The sequence below is a fragment of the Egretta garzetta genome, unplaced genomic scaffold (assembly GCF_000687185.1).
Source record: "Egretta garzetta isolate BGI_Z169 unplaced genomic scaffold, ASM68718v1 scaffold61, whole genome shotgun sequence".
Lineage (NCBI taxonomy): Eukaryota > Metazoa > Chordata > Aves > Pelecaniformes > Ardeidae > Egretta > Egretta garzetta.
Genome location: NW_009258620.1, coordinates 340,140 through 360,438, shown reverse-complemented (window position 1 = coordinate 360,438; position 20,299 = coordinate 340,140). Strand labels below are relative to the sequence as shown.

At 47.6% G+C, this 20,299-nt stretch overlaps 3 protein-coding genes across 3 annotated transcripts in view; 2 read left to right on the top strand and 1 right to left on the bottom strand.

The window, feature by feature from the left end:
• The window catches only part of LOC104134574 (transcription factor HES-5), a 6,921-nt gene extending 5,875 nt beyond the window's left edge, over nucleotides 1–1,046 (bottom strand). The window contains exons 1-3 of the mRNA XM_009648136.2: nucleotides 966–1,046; nucleotides 474–654; nucleotides 4–259 (exon numbers count right to left, since the gene is read on the bottom strand). Of these exons, the coding sequence (XP_009646431.1) occupies nucleotides 4–259; nucleotides 474–654; nucleotides 966–1,031 (503 nt within the window). The 5' untranslated portion in view covers nucleotides 1,032–1,046. The remainder of the gene's footprint in view (nucleotides 1–3; nucleotides 260–473; nucleotides 655–965) is intronic.
• Nucleotides 1,047–1,123: 77 nt separating this feature from the next.
• On the top strand, nucleotides 1,124–14,969 carry LOC104134554 (transcription factor HES-5). The gene is made up of 3 exons (XM_009648114.2): nucleotides 1,124–13,988; nucleotides 14,083–14,263; nucleotides 14,392–14,969. Exons 1-3 carry the CDS (start codon nucleotides 13,926–13,928, stop codon nucleotides 14,631–14,633), a joined length of 486 nt encoding a protein of 161 aa, XP_009646409.1. The 5' UTR covers nucleotides 1,124–13,925; the 3' UTR covers nucleotides 14,634–14,969.
• Nucleotides 14,970–19,189: 4,220 nt separating this feature from the next.
• The window catches only part of TNFRSF14 (TNF receptor superfamily member 14), an 8,908-nt gene continuing 7,798 nt past the window's right edge, over nucleotides 19,190–20,299 (top strand). Inside the window, exon 1 of the mRNA XM_035903589.1 lies at nucleotides 19,190–19,239. Within this exon, the coding sequence (XP_035759482.1) occupies nucleotides 19,190–19,239 (50 nt within the window). The remainder of the gene's footprint in view (nucleotides 19,240–20,299) is intronic.

Genomic DNA, 20,299 nt, shown 5'->3' with positions numbered 1-20,299 from the left:
GGCCCCCAGATGGAGGGAGCAGCAGCCACAGTCTTCTGGGCAGGTTGCTTTCTGGCAAACAGGCAGGGTGACAGGGGTGGACTACGCAGAGCAGGAGAGTACCTGGCATCTGCAGCCATCTGGGCTTTGCAGAAATGCTTGATGAGCTGCACCTGAGTTTCCTTCTTGGGTTCATAGTAGGACAGAAAATGCATTGCTTCCTTGAGGCACCGCAGGTAGCCACTGTTAAAGTCCTGCTCGAGGTTCTTGTGAGTGAATGCTAGAAAAGAAAGAAAAGCAAATGTAGTGGATTAAGATCATGACCAAAACATGGGACAGTGGTGATTCGTGCATTAAGTTTCTTTCAAGAGCCTGAGTGCATGAGCCTTGCTCATGCGGCCAGACCTGGTGTGTTATGGCCCCTGGGCTGAACAGGAGGGCAAAGGCCTGCGGGAATCAACTTTAGGTGGCACGCAACGCGTGCCTGCACTCACTCGGGTTCTGCAGCTGGCTCTGCTGCTTCAGGTAGCTGACAGCCACTTCTAGGATGTCGGCTTTCTCTAGCTTGGAGTTGGGCTGATGCCTCTGAAACTCCTTCTCCAGGAGCAGTTTCAGCTGCTCGATGCTGCTGTTAATCCGGTCGCGGCGCATTTTCTCCACCACCGGCTTCCTCAGCTGTAAGAGAGGTGGAGCAGATCGTTAAGGATTTTCTGAGACCTCACCTAATTTCTCTTCCTGATGCCCTGATACACGTGTGTTCAAAGATGCTTTCTTTTGGTAGGAGAGCTTTGCCATGCTGACTACCTGTTCCCCACTCGATTTAATTTTTAAAAATCCAGATAGTCTCCTTTATCTCTCTTTAACCTATCTGCCTTCCCCCAGACCACTTTCTCCCTCCTTATCTTTTCCCAAGTAGTATTTAATTGATAGCAGCAGCCCATAGAGCGCAGACCAGCCTTTCCAATCCCATCGAGGGCTCTACTTACTTTATTCTTTTCTTTTGGCAGCAGTTTCTCCTCCATGTGGATCATGATGGTGTTACTGGGAGCCATTCTGAGTGCTCTCAGTCCTGGGCACAGACCCCCACGTCGGGCTGCTGTGCTGAGCGTCAGACTGGGCTTTTGCAGTCGCCCCACTGCCTCTATTTATATGCCGGAGGGGTTCGGCGGATACGTGAGCCTGGGGATCGCTGGCGTTTCCCACAGCCCCTCGGCCAATCCAGGCACGCAGCTGAACAATAGAGGGAGCATCATTAGCGCATGGTAGATTGATCGCAAATGCCCTGGAGAGAATAACCTTCTGCCCACGCTGGCTGGTGGTGTGTGCAGCGCGGCTCCTCAGGGCTGCCCGGGGATCTGGGAAAACCCTGACCCTCCAGCTGGTCGCCTGGGAGCAATTGCATTCCTGAGCCCCGGCATGTGCCAGTCGCATTTCTGGCGTGGAGGAGGCGTGCTTTTGGGGGAAGGTGGGAAAAGAAGAAGGGGAGCACTGTTAGGGTCAAAATCAACAGCACCTAGGGCATCTCTCCGCTCTTTCTAGAGAGGGCACTCTACAGCCGGCCCCCCAGGTGCCGTATGCCAGCGTGTTGGGTGTATTTGCGCTTGTCCATACAGTCATTGCGCTTTTAACGGGTGAGCCAAAGTGTTACTAGCGTGAAACGACAGGTTTGTTTGCATGACATTTCTAAATGCTGTGGAGAATCTAGAGTCAGGATGGTGGGATGTTGGATGGACAGGGTGAATAAATAGGGAATGGGAAGCAAATGGAGATGGTAGCCACTGTTTCTCCTTTCACACATGGAGGTCTGTCAGCCTGTTGCACCAGTGTTCCCATCGCCTTCGTTAAGGACGGCCACACGCCTCCGAGCAGAACTGCGCCCATGCCTCGTTGACCCTGTAGCTCTTTCTTTTCCCTTTTCTGCTCTCTCTGTCACACAATTTACAGGATGGTTAAGATGGGCTAAAGAATAGCATCAGATTCAACCCAGAAGCCCTAGGCCTGGGGAAGTCAGAGGCAGGTCATGCATGGGATTTCGTAGCTGAGGCCCATCTTAGGACCTCAGGGAGGTCAGTTTTGCTTCTGGCCTGAGGTTTATGGTGCACTCTGTTCTCTGACCGAGGAGCATCACGCTGCCCCACTGCAGACCGGACCTGCCGCGATTTGCAGAACGTGAGACCCCAGAGGCCACATAATTGCCCCCCTGAGTAACCTGCAGCATGTCATCCCCACTCCATTTTCTTATCTGGAAAATAGGGATTGTGCTGCTTGCTTGTATTTGCATGAAAATTTCAATGGAAGTTAAGCAAACATTATTTCTTTTGTGGTAAAGGCAAGAAAAAGAATGGAGTTGTGTGGTCACTTCAGGTCAATTTGATTTTGTCTATTGAGAAGAATCTCTGCCCAGATACAGTCTTTGAGGCAGCACTGAAAATAACCCAGAACCTACCTGAGAAAAGCTCCTGCCATCCGAGGGCCCAGCCTGTAGCGCCCGAGGCAGAGGCGTGCTCATCTTCTCCTGGTGCACGGCCGGTGCACGGGAGCGCAGCTGAGCATCTGGAAATGGAAACAGTGGCGGGAGGTGTGCAGTGAGGTAAGAAAGCCAAATTTCTTACTTGGAAATCCTGGAGTGAAGCCTGAGTTTAACGGGCAGTTGACGGGAAGGAGGGAGGTGTCACCGAAAGAGCCAGCTTCGTGCTTTTCATTGTCTGGGCCTGAATGGGCTTAGCTCTTTGTGAAGGGCAGATGTTGTCCTTGGAGCCCTTTATTCCCTGTGTTGTGGGAAAGCCAGGAGACAAGACATCTCATGGACACTTTGAAGCAGTCAAAGGATTATGGTACAGAATAAGATACGGCTCAGAGACCATGCCCTAGCTTTTGCCAGCTGTAATAAGGTGTTGCCCTTTTTCCTGTGCTCTTTGGCTGGCCTTCCTCCAAAAGTTGGTGTCCTGACTTATCCCTTTCCTAGCGAGGGAGCAATAGCAGCAGGCCTTGGAGCTAGGAGCTGACAGGTAGGCTTGTACCAAGCTGGTTGAAGAGACTCTTCAGTGTCAAAACCAATCTTTCTCCCAACTCCTGAGAAGCAGCCCTGACCTTTATTGCTGTATTATAACTGATGGCCAGATGGTCTTTTGGGAGTTGGATTCTTTCCCTTTAAATCATTCAGGCTCAAGCACCATCACTAATGTCGTGAGTAGTTGCATGGCACACTTCTATTGTCCCAACAAGAAATGTTATCAATGGGGGAAAAGTATGGGAAACGCAGAGAAATTCAAACCCACGCAGCCTGGTGCTAATAACTCCTTTGTGGAGCCTGCGCTTCTGTCAAGGCACGATGAACTCGCATGGCTTTTTCACCAAGCAAGGCTGAAAAGCACTGGTTGCACCAGGCAGAGCAGGGGTTTCTCAGGGATCTGTGTTTACCAGGAGAAGGAGGCAACACGGGGCAAGGGGGCAGAGGTGCTGGTTCACATGGCTGGAGGAATAGCGAGCTCGGACGCAGCACTGGCTGTCCCCAGGGGGCCGCTGGTTTGCTTCACCATGCCTCCAGCTGCTCTTCTGGGAAACAGGAGCGGTGCTGTTAGCTCTTTCACAGAGCCCTCTTGGAACCAGGAGCTGAGCCAGTGTCTGTGGTGGGAGGTAGGGACAGGGATGAAGTGGCCCTTGTGCTTTCCTGGCACCACTTGGGGATATTGCTTGACCACCTGCGAGAACCAAGTGGAGAAGGAGCATCTCTGGGGACAGTGCTCCTCTGCAGTGGAAGAGCTGAGGGCAGCCTCTTCTCACTGTCTTGTGGAGGAGTGTCTTGTCTCCCCAGATGCTGGGACCCTGGCAGAGATACTTCTTTTGTGGGCCACCCCTTTGTCACCACGGCTGCCTGGAAAGCAGAGCCTTGCAGGGTCTGTCCTGAATGAGATCTGATCCCCAGTGGGCTTTTGTCTCTTCGTCAGGCCAGCCCATGGGTTTCGTTGCTGGAAAGGCTTATTGACACAGGTAAAATGGAAGGCTTTTTAGGACCAAGCTAGGCCTGATCTCATTTTCACAGGGAATGTGCAGTGTGACTGAGGAAGGCAGTGGCAATGACAATACCTACCAGCGTCCCAAGTAGAGCTGGCAGGACACATCTGTGCGGAAACCATTATCTTTGAATGCTTGATGGAATTACTGGGTCTGTATGCTGTGCCACACTCGCACCTCGCTATTGCTGGGCGGATGTGTCCTAATGTTTAAGATTTCCTGGATTTTAGCACCGCAAATCCCTGCAGTATTGCCACATCCCTTCATCATCCTCATACTCTCATGACTCGCTCCATGGAGGTTTCCTGGATAAGGTTTGAAAAGACAGGGTACTGTCTAATTGAGGTGAACCCTAATGATCATTTGACAGATTTTAACTTAGGAGCCACTGCTTACTTTGGTGTCACAGACGGAGATCGCTTCCCCAGGTGCACCTAACCCTGCCCACCGTGTTCTGCTTGGGGCGTTTCAGTGATAACAACATTCTACACAGTAAATGGTTTAAAAAATGGTTTGGCACGGGAGGTAATATGTAAAGAAATGATCCTGCCAAACTTGCTATTCAGGATTGGCGGCTTCTGCTCTCACAAGCCGAGCATAATTCCGAACCAACAGCGTGGAAGTGTAGTGAAATCTGTCTCTTTCAGGGGAAAAGGTTATGTTTTTATTAGACCTATTGTATAAAATATTCCATTAAATGTCATTAGCATGGCATTATCTTGCCTCCTTTAGACATTAGAACCCTGGCAAAAAGGGGTCTTTTATTACTGTAAAGTACATTCTTCACAGGTTTAACCTTTTTAAATTAGTTTTTCTTTAGATCCAGAATGCTTAATATACTGCCATTCCCAGGTGCATAAGTGAAGGCAAATGGACTTTGATCATTAGGAAACATATGAGACAATTTGATCTGCGTTTTCAGGGTTATTGGAGGCAAAAGCAATTTCTATCGCTGCTTGTGTGGGTGACCCTGAAATAGTCATGCACCAATGACATAGTCTTTCTACAGTGAGTATTCCAAATAATTAAAAATTAGGAAGAATTTATTATTTTTCTGCCCAGCTGAAATTCCCACAAGTCACCTTTCAGCATATTCAAGAGTGCACAAGAGGGATTTATTATTTCCTGGTATATTGACTCTGAAAGGTCTGGGGATTACAGCTGCTTTGCACATGAATAGCTGGAGTGTGTTGTACAAAAGGCATGGTCTGTGGGATAATGGGGTTGGATGTGGGAAAGCGCTGACCCTGGGGGAGAGCAGGCTGGTGCCTGATGGCAGGAATCAATTATGTCTCAAAGGAACACATTGCCCTGGGAGCAGGCTTTGCGGGAGCCACCATGTTATGTGTTTACCACCCTCCTCCTTCAAAAACCCAGATAAAACAACCACAGAATATATCCTATCCTTCTGCTTTTACCAGGGCACTTGGCTACACCTTGCTCTGTAGTGACGCCTGTCAGTGCTAAGTTTGTGATGATCTCGGTAACGTAACTGTTCCCATCTCGGCAGCAGGGCTGCGACCCAGCAGATCTCTCACACGTGCTACCAGGTGGTTTTGAGTTTTGTGCTAAAGAACCCCAGGTGCTGCTGACTTCAGTGGGAGCACACGCTCCCCAAAAGTCCTCTGGAATAGGCAGACCCCATCAGTCAGGTGCCCGCTCGGCGCCGGCCGAGGGAGGACAGCCTGTCACCAGCAATGAAGCAGGGGCAGCAAACGCTGACGCTGCCGAGCTCATGCACGTCCTTCGTTGTCTTGGGTGGGGTTTTTTGGAAGTCGGTGGTGTTCAGTTCTTGCCATGGGCTCAGCATCCCTGAGGACCTGGCATTACTGCCAACCTTTCAGATGTCAAAAATTTGGGCTTCAAGAAACAGGCTGAAAGTCATAGGGATTTAACAGAAATATTCCAACGTTTCTAATAACAATAGAAGTATTTTGATGGATTTTTTTCTTTTCTTTTTTTACTTCTCTTTTGAGCATACTGAGCATTTGGACTTTGTTTGGATTGCTATAATTAATTTTCTCTCTTCATAGAATCGTGAGGCTTGGACCTGAAGTCTTACTAAAGGCCATAAGTATTATGAGTCTCATGACAAAAATCACAGGACTTAGCAAATAGTGCTGCCAAGCGTTTTGGCAAGGAGAAGGTATCCTGCAGAGAGAATATTTCAGAAGAGCAGGTTGAGAATTGGGAGTGTGGTTTGGGAGGTCTGGCCCCAGCAAACACTTGCTGTCATTGACAGGACAGGAATGGTGTGTTCGTGCCAGACAGCAGGGCGGTCACCTCTCCCCTTCTAAGAGCAGCAATTAATCCTATCTGCATGTGTCAGGTATTTAATCACTCAGCTCAGGCTAGGGCAGTGGTGGAGAGGGGAGATAACAGCCACAGGCTTCCCTGGTGTCCCCTGAGCCTCGTTTGATTGTTCCCTACCTTGGGAACGAGTTTGTAACCTGAAGCTGATCCTCCCATCTGGCCCAGTGAATTTCTCCCCTTCCCTTCAGCTCAGCCTGAGTTTTGGGATGTAAGCTCCTACCGCAATCCACTTCTCATGCTTGGTGGCTGCCAGTCACCACACCGCGGAGTGCAATGGATGTGTGTCCAGTGACGGTGTCATGGGGCTCAGTGTCAGGTCCTGCCCTGCCAGGCAGGTGGATATGGAGGTCTGAGGAACGTCTTAGCCATCTTCAGCTGGCAGTAGGATGAAGAGATCATGTCTGATCAAAGCAGGCACCTGCCTTGCAGGCAAGAACAGTTTTTCAAAAGCTAGATTAACCTAGTTCTGAGCCAGGCAAAGGACTAGCAGAGGGGCACGTGCAAGAAGTGGCAGACCTTGGTCCTCACGGGGCATACAAGGCAGAGTTGGGTGCCCTCACCACCATGCCACAGGGCAAGGCATGCCGTCGGATGTCAGGATCAGGGGAATCTAGTGCAAAAAACAGAGCCACACTCTAAAGAAAATAGTCTAGAGAGGGTTAAGAATAGGACCAGGACCACTGGAACATCTCCAGTGTAGCTGGAAGCAAAACCCGTGCCCTACAATCATCTGCAGCACTAGGTACGGGGAATCTGGCGTGAAGTCGCCAGGAGCTGCCATCAGGAGGCCGCGCAGACATCTTTTGTGTACGACCAATGATCAGCACACACCGTAGCTGCAGATTCCTTATAAATTCCCCTATATAGATTTCCTTATATCTGCAGATTCCGAATTCCCTTATAAACTCAGGGATCTCATGTAATTTGGGGCACACTGCATCCTCTCCTCCGAGGAGCTCCAAGCCCAGAATCACCATAACCACTGGGAGGCAGCTGATCGAAATTAGATGGTGCTGACAGACAGATCCGCACAAGGACTACAGACAGCTGCAACTTAAGACAGAGGTTTTGATAGGTCTTCAGAAGCATGAAGAAACAAATTAAAACTTAGTTTACTTTCTAGAGAGATGGAGTTAATTTCTGCTGAATAGATCATTACGTATTTGAGCAAGGATTTGAGTGCATCTTCCTTTTCAGCCATTTCACGGGCTGGAACAAATTGTACTAAATAACATTTTCAAAACCCACGCCTGAACCTGAGCACAAAGGAGAACTTTTGCACCCACTTGTCTAGGTGGTGCATGGCTGCAAGTGTGGTCCAGGCCGGTAATCCAAATTCTCCCACAAGCTAGGGAGTTGGCTCCTTTTCAGAGATTGCAAAGCCCCAATTAAAACAAAAGTGGGTGCTGAGCATCTTTGCAAACCAGATGTCTCAAATAGCCACTTGGCAATAGAAGCACTGCAGCCAGCAGGCTATTGGAAATATTGAAATTTTGGTTTTCTCCTGTCTGCCTCATTTTTCTTCCTTTGTAAAACATTGCTAATAATGCATCCTTATCTCACAGAGGAGAATTCATTAGCTGGCATTTGTAAAGCACTTTGGAAATGCAAAGCCAGTGCATTATTCCTAGTCTTCTGGATGCTTTCCATGTTATTAAAATCAGGATTTCAGAAGGGCTTATCGGGGATCAAAACAGCATCCCAAACTTGAAAGGAAGCAAGACTGTTAAACCATCAACTGTCGCCTCCCCCTCCAGCCAGATGTTAAGCCCTAAAGAACTGAAGTGGCACAAGGAATTACTTTCCCAAGTTCCCCCAGCTGGGCTGACAGGCCTTGATCAATGGTTTTCTCCACAGTGAGTGCTATGCAGATGGTCTACCCAGAGCAAGGTTTCTGTGAAGTACAAAGGGAAGTCAAACACCATTTCTAATTCAGCTTGTAGCATGGCACACTTCCTTTATCCTCTGCCTGAATGCAGTGAATAGGAGAGCAGTGTGGGAAACTGGAAGGGGCTCCAAACTCACACAGTCTGCGGGGCTGTACGACACTCCTGTCCTCAAGCCACATCTGCCTGTGACAGACAGAGGGGGAAAAGAGTGACAGAACGAAAAATCAGATTATAAAAACTTCATGACAGGAAAATAAACCCCAAGTAAAAGGAAAAAAAAGTGAAGGAAGCTGCGCACAGAAATTGTGCCAGACTCAAACCGGGGCCTGCCAAGCAGCAGAGCGCAGGAGGGCTGGGAGGCAAGGACAGGGAAAGGAGCTGCAGGAGCAGAATCTTGCTGGCCCACCAGTAAGGCCAAAGAAAATTGTCTCACTGAAAGTGGCAGAGGTGGTTTCAGCCCACACTAAGGCTTCTGAGCCACGTAGTCTGCTTGCCACTTTAATTCCCCAGCTTTTTTTAATATGTCCCAGGAAACCCAGACCCTTGATACTAGTCAAGCTGCTCATAAGCTTATGCAAACTGTTGCAAACGGATACAGAAGCTCCTCCAATCCTTAATTGCTCTGGCATGTTAATCTGGATTGCTGTTTGCTGTAATTTAAATATGGGGTTTAACACATGACCAGTTTCCTCCTGCCAGCATGGAGATCTTCTGCTGTAGGCGAGGCATTGCCTCACTTCAGCTTTGCCCAGAATAACGTGGGTTTTTTTTCCTAGGACGTCCGTGGAATCACTGGCAGATACCAAGAGACTCTGCTACCAGGTACCACCTGACAGTCAGACTGCCCACACCCCAGGTTGCTCAGCACCTCTGTCTTGCTATTCTTTTCATCAAAGGCTGGCCTGCCCAAATATGACGGCAACCATTGCAGCACATCACCCGTAATGGTACAGCAGGGCACCGATGCCCTAGCTCCACGTCTCAGCTGGTGTCCTTGAGCAAACCTGGAAATACCAAGCTTTGAAACGCCAATGGTGCAGGTCCCACTCAGGCAGCCATCACGGCAGCTTTGCAGTTGGGTTTTTGCACCTCTTTGCTGCACAGTGCTAAGGGAAGAAGATGACTCCTGTGACCACGAGGATATCGTGATACTTTTGTGTGACCCAGATAGAGCTATAGGAGCTGGGCTTGGCTTTTAAGAAAATTAGATCCGATTTTATACCAGCAATACTATGGGGAACCTTTTCTCTTCATTAATACCTCTAAACTATTTTGTGTTGCTTGGATGAAAGGAATGGGAAACAACAGACAAGTTTCTGGTATTGGTATCTGGCAGGTGAAAATTCAGGCTCAAATTTTGCTGACTAGGATTTTGATATATTCCACTGCAGGTGTAGAGGTAATTTGTATTTACACCCATTAACTGGTGATCAGGAAACAGCTCTGGAGGTACAAAAGCTGCAGGCCAAATCGAGCAGTCTGCTTCACCCTTCATGGAGTCCAGAGTTTGTACTGACTTCAGTGAGGACCCAAGTAAGGCCCTTAGGATTGGACCCATTTTATTTTTCACCTCGGGATGGTCTGTAGGACTCAGCACTAATTGAGTCTCCTACATTTTGCTGTCTTTCCCGTTCTCTGTTCGGGAGCATTGCTCCGTCCCTGCTCCCATGCGTTTTAGCTTTCTGAATGACTTACTAACATAAGGCCATGGAAGTTTGTGTACCTCTCGGTTTCCCACACCATTTCTTAACTACATTCATTCCTGCCACAAAGGAAGTGTGCCTGACTACAAACCACATTAGCAATGGTGCTTGCCTCTGCATTGTGTTCAGTGGGAAACCCTGCTCCCCAAAGGCCATCTGGGCAGCACGCATCAGGAGAGAAGCAATGGGAGCAATGAGCATCTCTTGAGGCTTGGGAAAGCAGCAGCATCTTTAAGTCTTCCTAAAGAGCTAACATCTGGCAGAGATTCTGGGGGAAGGCTAATGCTGTATTTCAAACATGTTATCCAGAGTCTTGGCATCCTAATGAGTTTTCTATGCAATACTGTGTATGTTTGGAGCCCTTGCAGAAGGTGTGTAATTCAGAATTCCTTATTCTTAGTGTAAAGTCCACTGACTCTGCTAACTTTAGAATAGGGAGGAATTTTTTGTTACCACTTTCCTTTAGGATTTCCAACAAAAGCAGAAGCAGAGCATCTCTTTTGGGTAATTGAGCATCTAATTTGAGTTACTCTGCCAAGATGGTCAGTAATTTACTATTTTTTCCTCTCACAGACTGTGAAACCAAAGAGAAAATAAAAAGCTATTTTATATATAAGTTTTTATTTTAGATGCTTTAGAATTCATGTGTGACACTGAGTGAGGAAATAGAAATCTCAGTGGATTTACAATCTGGGGGAGATTTTGCTACATTCACCTCACAATAATATGCTGAATATTGTCATTTTTATTACCGCACGTGTTCTAAACATGTGGGGCCTCCAGCCTCTATAATTAAGTGAATTTCTCAAGGCCACAGAAGGTTATTTAGCATTCAGCCCACTCAGTAGCAGGCTTTAGGTCAGTTTGGATCCTAATGGAGAAGAAATTTTGAGCGCTGCCCCCTTGATTGTGCCCAGTGCACAACCTCTACCGCAGTGCAGTCAGGCCAAGACTGGCTCTTACTCCTTTCCATTTGGCTTCAGACTGGCCAAGTGTTGAGCAGCAGAGCTGTTCTGGAATCCCTGCTGGGAAAGCTGGTGCTGTCTTTGCTGGACTATGCTTTTTTTGTAAGGGACCTGAACTCACCTTGCTCTGAAACCAAGTCAGCGGCTGAGTTAAAGGCAGGAAGGCTGAAGGCTTGGGTTACAGCCACAGTGCCTAACCATGTAATTACTCAGCAGCAGGAGAAAAAAAAAAAAGGTGCATCACATCCCAAGTGCGCACAGTAAACAGACATGGAACAGGACTTGATGCTTGGGATCCTGTAAAAAGTCAGGTAGGCATTTTTATCTCATACAATTTATTCCTTCAGGAGGGTGTATGGAAGTTACGTTCTTGGAGCAAGAAAAGAGATCGAGGTTTTCATTCTAACTTGAGCCAAACGGTGTAGTAGTGAATTAAGCAAAATTTCTACCATGGCCAAGGAGAGCAAGGTGGCTCAGGCTAGCATGACTGCTCCCGTGGAGTTAACTTTGTAATCCCCTGGGTGCTGAGTGGAAAAACAAAAGGTCCATGTGTAAAATCCCGCTGTAGAGATCCCAGGTGGAATCAGCAGTGGCAGACGTGAGTGGCAAAGCATTCAGCCTGGCCTGGCTCGGCTGAGGGGCTGCAGCCAGCTCTTTCCTCCCTCCCTCCCATCTTCAGAACCATCCCAGAAACAGGCAGACCAAGTCACTCAAGTCACACATGTGCTCTGCTACAGTTTTGTCATGGAAACTTAATTTGTCCTCCCCCAAAATGAAAGTCCTATGGTGCAGGAATGTGATGATGCACAGATTGCTGAGAAGCAGCCTTAGTTTCTTGTGTACTGTGGGTAATTGCAGGGCAGGCACCTGACGCTTTAAACAGCTTTGTTGGACTAAAACTGGAGTGCCTGTTTATGCGACTTGTGCTGGAAGGGGAAATTATTGCTGTTCCTACGGCTGCTTATTAGTGAGTTGATCTGGAAAACAGAAACTGTCTCCAGCAAAGCTGCTAGTGGACCCTGCTGATCATGGGGTTGGCACATTTCTTCTTCACGCACTTAATTAACGAGCTCAAGAAATGAGTGACTACTCAGGAGTTTCTGTTTCAGGGAATCTCCCCAAGAGGGATGCACAGAGCGAAAGATTGGTTTCAGAGGTGGCATTACATGGGCTCAAAGATAATCCACAAGCTTTGAGGAGAACATGTGAAATGGTGCCACAAAAGCTTTCCCACAACTTGACATAAAAGACTCAGAGCTCAACAGCTGCTGCTCCGTACGAAAAGAAGGAAGCCTATTCAAGAGCAGTACAATAGGGAGGGAAAGGCAGAGCCTGGAAGAGGTCATTTAAGCCTTACCTGGTCTTACAGATAATGAGTTGCGGAATGGGAGAGAGATGTGTCTGTGTGTATGTGTAGTCACATTAAAAGACATGTGTGACCACACACATATATGTTAATATATACGTGAGCACACATACACATATATTAATGTAAACAAAACCAGTATTTACTTACTCCCCTTTTTTTTTTCGGTAAGAGAGCCCCAGGCATAAACCCTAGCGTTACTTGACAGTAATTTATCTGATTATTATTATTCCTGTATTGAATCTTATAGAGGGAGATCCTGACGGTCACAGAGAAAGGTGTTGAACTGATCCAGTCTCCCAGCACATTTGGAGTAAATCGGGGACCGGTTCTAGATGTGTGGTTAATGTTGCCGCCTGCCCGCTTCGGCCTTCTCGTGGTGTAACGGGGCAACGTTGCCGACAGCCTTGCTCTGCACAGGCCAGGGAGCATGTACGGAGGATTCAGAAAACGTTCTGCTGCCTTTTCCTTCTTCCGCTGCTCGTGTGAGGTTGGAGCTCATAAGGGACAGCAGCACTCGCATGGGCAGATAAATGCAGGCAGGTCTGGTTCGGGTCTTCCTACATGAAACTCTGGCTCTGTGTTTATAGCATACAAGTAGCAAGACCGTTAACTCTTCCAGTTGCAGGCATCTACTGAGCAAAGACTGTGCACCTCAGTGTAGAAACTGCCCCGGTGGAGAATGAGGGATCAGGAATTCGGTTTCTAATAATTTTATGGGCTATGTGAATTTCTTCTGCACTCAGTTTTCCTTTGTGCATAGATTAAATGAAAATAACTAGAGTAAGACACATGTTGGGGAGGAAGTAAGAAAGCAGCATGTGAGTCTAAATTGATCCCCAAACACTCCAAGATCCTTCTCCTTGCGGATTTCTCTTGCAGGTATTTGAAAACAGAAACTTAAAGTGCTTGTGACATGGCTTGAGAGTGTTCTGAGGAGGTGTGTAAGGTGCCAAGGGAAGAGAACAAAGATCAAAACAGAAACTGTTTTCAATAACTGTGTGTACTTACAGTTAAGTGTATTTATTTGCAGTAAGCCAAACTGGAAAAGCTGTTTTCTGTTTCACATGGGAAAACTGGTGCCACAGCCACGTGAGGGAGAACAACTGGCTCTGGCTTACTGAGAAAACAAGGTGAGGGGATTTAAAGAAACTCTGCTCTTTAACTCAGAAAGCCAGAACATGCTCGTATGTGCATGCTGAAGCGTGTGCCTGCGTGCGTCCCCGGAGAGGAATGCAGCCCCACGCCGTGGTCTGCCCGCAGCAGTTTATTTCCCGCCACGGGCAGCTGACCTCCTCCTTCCTCCACGCATGTGAACCCAGGGCCGCGTCTGGAATGCTATTGATCTGCGGCATTAGTCAGCAGCCTCTTCCCATTGAAGGCCAGCTCTTTCCCAGCTTCTGACACGTAATTCTGATCCCAGCCTTTCACGCACCACACACTCCCCACCTGCTCATCTGGGAGAAGGTCATTATCCCCGGGCTATTCACTGGCAATGGAGCATGCAAGAATGGCTGCTTCTCTTATTGTGCTGCCTGTCTCCCCGATTGGCTGTGGAGTGTGGGAAACTCCGCCGCGCCAGAGACCCACAGCCTCTCAGAGAGGTTGCACGGTATAAATATCGGGCAGAGCAGCTTCCAGCAACACGCTTCCCCTGGACTTCCACTCGGAGACCTTCCTTCCTTTCTCAGGACAGATGGCTCCCAGCACTGTTTTCATGGAGCCCGACAACCTGCTGACACCAAAGGAGAAAAACAAAGTAAGTTTAGGAACAGTGTCAGGCAGCAGGCTACACAGAGATGGGAAGGGAAAAGCCTCACCGCTAACTGTTCTCTTCCCTTTTTGTGTTACAGCTCAGGAAACCCATTGTAGAAAAGCTGCGCCGTGACCGGATTAACAGCAGCATCGAGCAGCTGAAACTGCTCCTGGAGAAGGAGTTTCAGAGACACCAGCCCAACTCCAAGCTGGAGAAAGCCGACATCCTGGAGATGACCGTCAGCTACCTGAAGCAGCAGAGCCAGCTGCAGATGAAGAGTGAGTATGGAATTTTGTTTCAGTCTTTAGCTTACTGCGAATCCGTGACAGTTTTATGTATCTCTAGCCACGAACAATTGCTCTAAACTATTCTTTTGTCCCCCTCCCTCTTCTCTTCCTGTCTCTAGCTGCAGGATCCTTCCATAAAAGCTCTCAGTTTGACTTCAGAGAGGGCTATTCTAGGTGTTTGCAAGAAGCTTTCCATTTCCTCTCTCTTCATAAAGTCCGAACTGAAACGCAGACCAAACTTTTAAGCCACTTCCAGAAGAGCCCATCGGCTGCTACGGAGGTCGCCTTTTCCCCTGGGAACCCCAGCACCCTGAAGCAAGCATCTCCGAAAGATGCCAGTACTCTCTGGAGGCCCTGGTAGTCAGGGGCATCCTTCCGTGGCGGACCTTTGCCTTTTACAGTCCCGAGGAAGGACCTGACTGCATCTGATAGTCCAGCTCCGATCCTCTCTTCTGTAGGGAATTTTATTTCCCTGTGTATTTTATTTATGTGTGAAAAGAATGGCGTACTTTTGACTTTCATGGGATCCTTTGGCAAAAGTTTGGGTATTCTGTTGAGCGGTGTTGAAGCTGCGTAGGCGCTGGCGGTAACAGCACGCAGCACGCTGCCCCGTCAGGGGGCGAATGTCTCCAAAATGAAGGAGGGTATTTTCGTAAATGTTACAGTTGTGACGGACAAGAGTTGCTGTAGGAGAGATTTCTCTCGGCTTTGCTCTGGCTTGACTAGCGACGCTTGTTTGCTCAGTCACTCCAGAGGATAAATTTATTACCCCTTGGTTCATGCACGCTTGATTAAAATCGGTTTCCCTCTGTTTGCTTATAACTTGTACGGCATCAAAGACGGTTTTTGTTTTGCTTGGGATTTTTCCCCAGTGACCCTTCCATAGTCCTAGTACACAAGGTGTGAAGGATGAACAGAAGCTAGGAAACTATGTGGAATATTTCTACTGTTTTGCTGCTTTTTTCAATTTAGAAAAAGAGTACGTTACTGCTTTATGTTAAAGACAAGGTAGTAGGCAAAAGGCTTCACTGGTCAATGTTATACATTTTGGGTGTAAGGTATGCTTTTTCTTGCATTTTCATTATAATAATGATTTTTGTCTGTATGGAGTGGTTTAATTCATGGTGGATAGTGTTTCTCCCACTACTGGGACAGCCCTAGGGCTTACATGCATACTGTGTATGCGTCTCTGTGTTTGTAGCGAGCAATAAAATGCATTTGTGTGCAACTTCTGTCTGGGTCCTCTCCCTCTGAGGGATACACAGCCACTTGTGCCCCTAAAAAAGACTAATAGGTTGCCTTCCAAAGAAGCGGGATTTTTTGTAAAGCGCAAGGAGCTCACATTCTCGTCGACTGTATATATTCTCACGACTCCCATCACGTGAGTCCCTTGTACCCTGAACCCCAAGAAGTATGCAAGTGCTACTGTCACACAGGTTCTCTCAGCTGAATCATATCGAGCATTTCCTCAGCCACTGCCCCTCCTGTCCACACAAAACCTGGGTAATAAAGCTTTAAAGCTGGCCCTCTGGTCTCCCCATAGGCAGCAGCTGGAATGTGGCTCCTCCTTTCATGTGATTTTTTTCACCTGATGCTGAGAGGAAACAGACTGAGGGGCTGCAGTGCTGTGTATCCTCTGATGCTTTCCCAAAATTTCTTCTCCAAGAGCTCAGCAGGGCAAACAAGCCGTCCTGCAAAGCCTGGGGAGCGAGCTGTACGGCAGTTCTCCTGGCTGCAGGATGCAGCAGTGGTGGTAGAGCTGTGGAGGTCCTGCGGCTGTGTCCAGGTGAGTGCTACCTAGGTAGGGACACAAAACCCGGGCATGACCTCTTCTTGCTGCTGTGCCTGCCTGAAGTAGGGCTCCTCGAGCATCCCTCTCCAGAGCTTGTGGGAAGTGAGCCTCAGCCAGCACCAATTTATACCCCTAGGATGTGTCTCCGGGCCAGGGAAGTTACCTGCAGCTCAGTGTAAATTCCCTTCTTACAATAACAAGCTAATTGTGATAATAAACTAAGTTTGTGCAGGCACAAACTTAGGTGAAAAACATTATCTTTGGATAGGAGAAATATGATAGCTTTGTGATTTACCTACAAAGTTACGGAATGTTTTGGATAGAAATACCTAATGCAGCTACGTCAGCGGGAAATCACATGTTGCTTGCTTACATGTGCTTCATTTGTCTTTGGTTATGACAAGGAATGCTTTGTTCCGCCGTGTTTTATCACTGATTTGCCATATGTATGCTTCTCACTGCAGGAGGGAATGCCGTGTCTCTGGTAGGAGGTACCATTAAGCGACAGAGTCCCTGTACGCCCTTTCACTCTGGAGCTCTTGGCAGTAACTTTGTAAAGCGATAGACGCTGGGGGTTTGAGACGTTCCTATAACGTAAGTGGTAGCAGTAATGATGTTGTTATTGGTATCCAGCAAGTGAATTGGCTTGCCATACACAGAACCTGCTAATTAACCTTCTATAATTATGTAAAACGATTCTCAGAGTAGTTAGAACACTAAGAAGTCCTTACTGCAAAGCATTATTTACATATATACAATTTTTTTTAATATTGCAGTATGAATACAATTTCATGAAGCTAAAGCCCTTGCAAAGTTTATAAACGAAGTTTAAACTTTTTTGTATATTATTTTTAGCCACCAGGGGTCACAGTTACTGTAAAAACACTTTCCCCTTGGATGGTTAAAGCAGAATTTTTGGTTTTTTTCAAGTGTATGCTTTGTGCGATTTTGTTTGCTTCATTTTGATGCTCAGGTATCAGGTGTCAGGCAGTGCTGGAGACTTCATAAAATCTTTTCCACCTCCCAGTTTCTGTGTGTGACATTGCCATTGATTGTATGTGGAGAGAGGAGTGGGGTAACTTGAGGAAGCATAAAAGCAATGTAGAGAGTTTAGTTCTTCCAGTAATACTGGAGTAGAGTTCTTCTAAACTTCAGTTGTCTAACCTGATGCATAAGCTACTTAACCTATTGCTTCTCTCACCAGTATCTGAACTACATTTGTAAGGATGATTTCAGCAATTCCTTGATGCTGTAAAGCTTGGGACTCTGCAGGTCTGTTGCTTCTGTTTACACGTAAAGGTTTTGCCCACACAAAATGTTACTCAGCGTTTTCGTACCAGAGTCCTTTTAAAAAGGCACCACTGATGTGCTACTGACAGCTGCTTGTGTATTCTTTTATTGATGCTTCCTAAAAGTGGAGCTTTAGAAATAAGCAAAGGTAGAAGGAACAAAGAGTTGTCCCTGTCCAATGCCTTCAATATCACTTAAACTGGAGTAATTTCATTTCACTATATGTACTAGGGGATCTTACTTTTAATTCTGGCCACGTTTTCCAAGTGGCTTCTATGGGTAGAATTTAACATTGTGTTAATGGAAGCTCAGTGTTCTGCACAGCACCTTTGTAGCTGGTGGGTGATGGTTTGAAAGAGGAATGTGCAGTCTTCATGTGCTGGTCGCTACTCTCAAAGGGCAGAGAAGCTGCACGCACCTGGTTTGCCTCAGAACCCTAATGCAGGCGGCTTGTTCCTTCTTAAAGCAGTTAAGGTCTTCAGCAAAATCATCAGCCCCAGGCATCAGCTATCTGAATGCAAATCTGGGCGTGTAACTGTGTGACAGTGATAGAACTGATTTCCATTCTCCAGCCAGAAAAAAACCCCACAGGTCACCAGCCTCCATACAGAGAGATCCCCGAGTCGTAGAAATCATACAGCACGCTTCAGGTAGAGAGCACCCTGGGAATGTTCTGTAGGTGCTGTCCCAAAGCAACCACGATCATCCCACGTCCTTTAGGGTTAGGTGGACACTGAACTGAGGCAGATCCAGGATTCCTGACCTGGAATTACAGCTTTGGACTGGAGCCAGCCAGAAGGTTCAGACAGGTATTCTGAAATGGTGGTGGGGACATGGGGAAAAATCCCCACTTGGTCCACAGTTGGGGAGATGAGTCAGGAATGACCTGATTACAGGAATTCTGCTGAGCTAAATACGCACTTCCCAGTCAGCCATGAGCTGCACCTTAAGGAGGATGACCCCTCGGTTTTCCCAGCTGCAGTTAGATCACAGTGGTAGACAGCACTACTGATTTCTTGCCTAAAAAGAACTCTTTTATTATTTTATTGTGCTGTATTGGGGCTGAACGCTGGCCAAAGCCTGAGAGGTTTCTAACAGCAAAAATCCCATTGCAAATAATACCAATAAATTTTGACTTGTGGAACCCATTCCAGGGCAAGGCGAGTCAAGCTGGGACCTTCCTGTAACACAAGCAGCCGCTGTCCTTTCTCAGAGAAGCATGATCTGCTGTGTCAGGTGAAACCTGGAGCAGTAGAACAGGAGTGGTGATGTGTAGGAAACAGAGGCAGTTGCCGTACTGTGAAGTCAGTTCATGTCGAGAGACCACCTGCGATCACTTCACAGCGGAGAAAAGTAAGTAACTCTGTCCCCCAGCCACCAATGCTAGAAACCCCCAAACTCTGTCATTATGAAAAAAGAAGTCTGATGTTTGTATTTCACAACTGTACTTCCCTACTTTTCATGTCTAAAGGAGCTTTCACTTCCTTTCAGCTTGTTTTGTCCATCCCAAATAGCTGTAAAAGTTACCATAAGTATCCAAAAATCAAAGGAAAAGTTGGGCAAACTGCATGCAGGGTGCCCTGTCATCACAAGCCAGGGACAGGGTTGATAACACGGCTGCAGTGTCACTTGTGCTTCGTGTCCCAGACCCTCGGTCACATAAGCTCTGTGCACTGAGCTCGTGCCAGAGCCGGCCATCCCCAACATCTCCAAAGTCAGCGCTGGCGTTACCTCTGACTCGCTGCGTGGGCTTTGGGAAGCCATCCCACCTCGCAGTCGCTGTTAGCCAGCATACACACGCTGATGCAGGAAAGCACCATCGCTACCACCCCGCAATGCCTCCTGCTTACTGCAGCTGCCGTAACTTTTGCAGCCACAGAGAGAAGTAGGCTGGGGAAGGGGGGATTGAGACTAATGCCACAGACAACCCTTCCACCTGCTTGTCAGAATTAATTCCAGCCTCAGCCACTTCCCCATTGCCACTTGCTTCATGTGTACTTGTGGTGTGGTGGGACTGGTGGAATGGGACTGAAAGGAGACAGAGCTCTTCTAGCAGCACTGCAGGTTGGTGCCAGTTGAACTGGCCTCCTGGTGTGCTTGCCCTGAAAAATTTGGGTGTCAGTAGAATTATGAAATGCTAAGTTTGATGCCTCTTAAGCTCAGTGCTTTTGCTATGCAGGCAGGTAACCGACTTTTAACAGACGTGGACTGAAAATACGATCCCTGATGCATTCTAGTCGGGCCGTTTTTAGCTGGCAGACATCCTGGCAGAGGAGTGGATGCACAGCTCCCTTGTCTCGCAAGTCTGCTTGCCTGCTCCGTGAGAGGTTCATTGCAGTTCTGAACTCATCAAAGGCCTTGAGAAAAAGCTCATCTCTTCACACTCTTCTTGTTTCTTGCAGCAGGACACAGCACGCTGCCTACTCATTTCAGAAACTATAGTAAAGTAGCGTGGCTTTTTTTTCTTCAAAAAGAGATGGGGAAACCTGCATTTGTTTAAACTGTTTCCCTGTAGTATTTGAGGAACAGTGACTCACTTCAACATGTTCAATGCTCGTGACAACAGCTGTTTTTTAATACTGTCTGGGCTTTTGGTAATCCAAACATCTGCTGGGAGGTTGACGCTGGCTAGTAGCCAGAACCCAGCTCGCCAGTGGTGCAAAATACGCAAGAGGTGCAGAAACGACTTGAACCCGTTGTAACAGCAGACTTAGGCATTTTGCTTTTAGGTCCAATAATTTATCAGGCATCTGCAACGTTCTTTTTCAGTAGTTGTTCGTTCCCCAGTTGATGGTATGTGCGTTTGTGAACGTGTATTCACAAGCAGCGACGCAAAGGCGCATACGATGGAGGCCGGGTTTTGAGATGTTTCCTTACTTTGGGGCCCAGCTCGCCCCTGCCAAAGCCTCCGCTGGCGAAACCACCTGGGAGAGGCGAACGGCGGG

Bases quoted from the DNA above. Each gene is read 5' to 3' on its own strand.
- LOC104134554 (XM_009648114.2), top strand. From the start codon at position 13,926: ATGGCTCCCAGCACTGTTTTCATGGAGCCCGACAACCTGCTGACACCA. The intron at 13,989-14,082 runs GTAAGTTTAGGA...TTTGTGTTACAG, and splicing joins CACCAAAGGAGAAAAACAAA to CTCAGGAAACCCATTGTAGA. The intron at 14,264-14,391 runs GTGAGTATGGAA...TCCTGTCTCTAG, and splicing joins GAGCCAGCTGCAGATGAAGA to CTGCAGGATCCTTCCATAAA.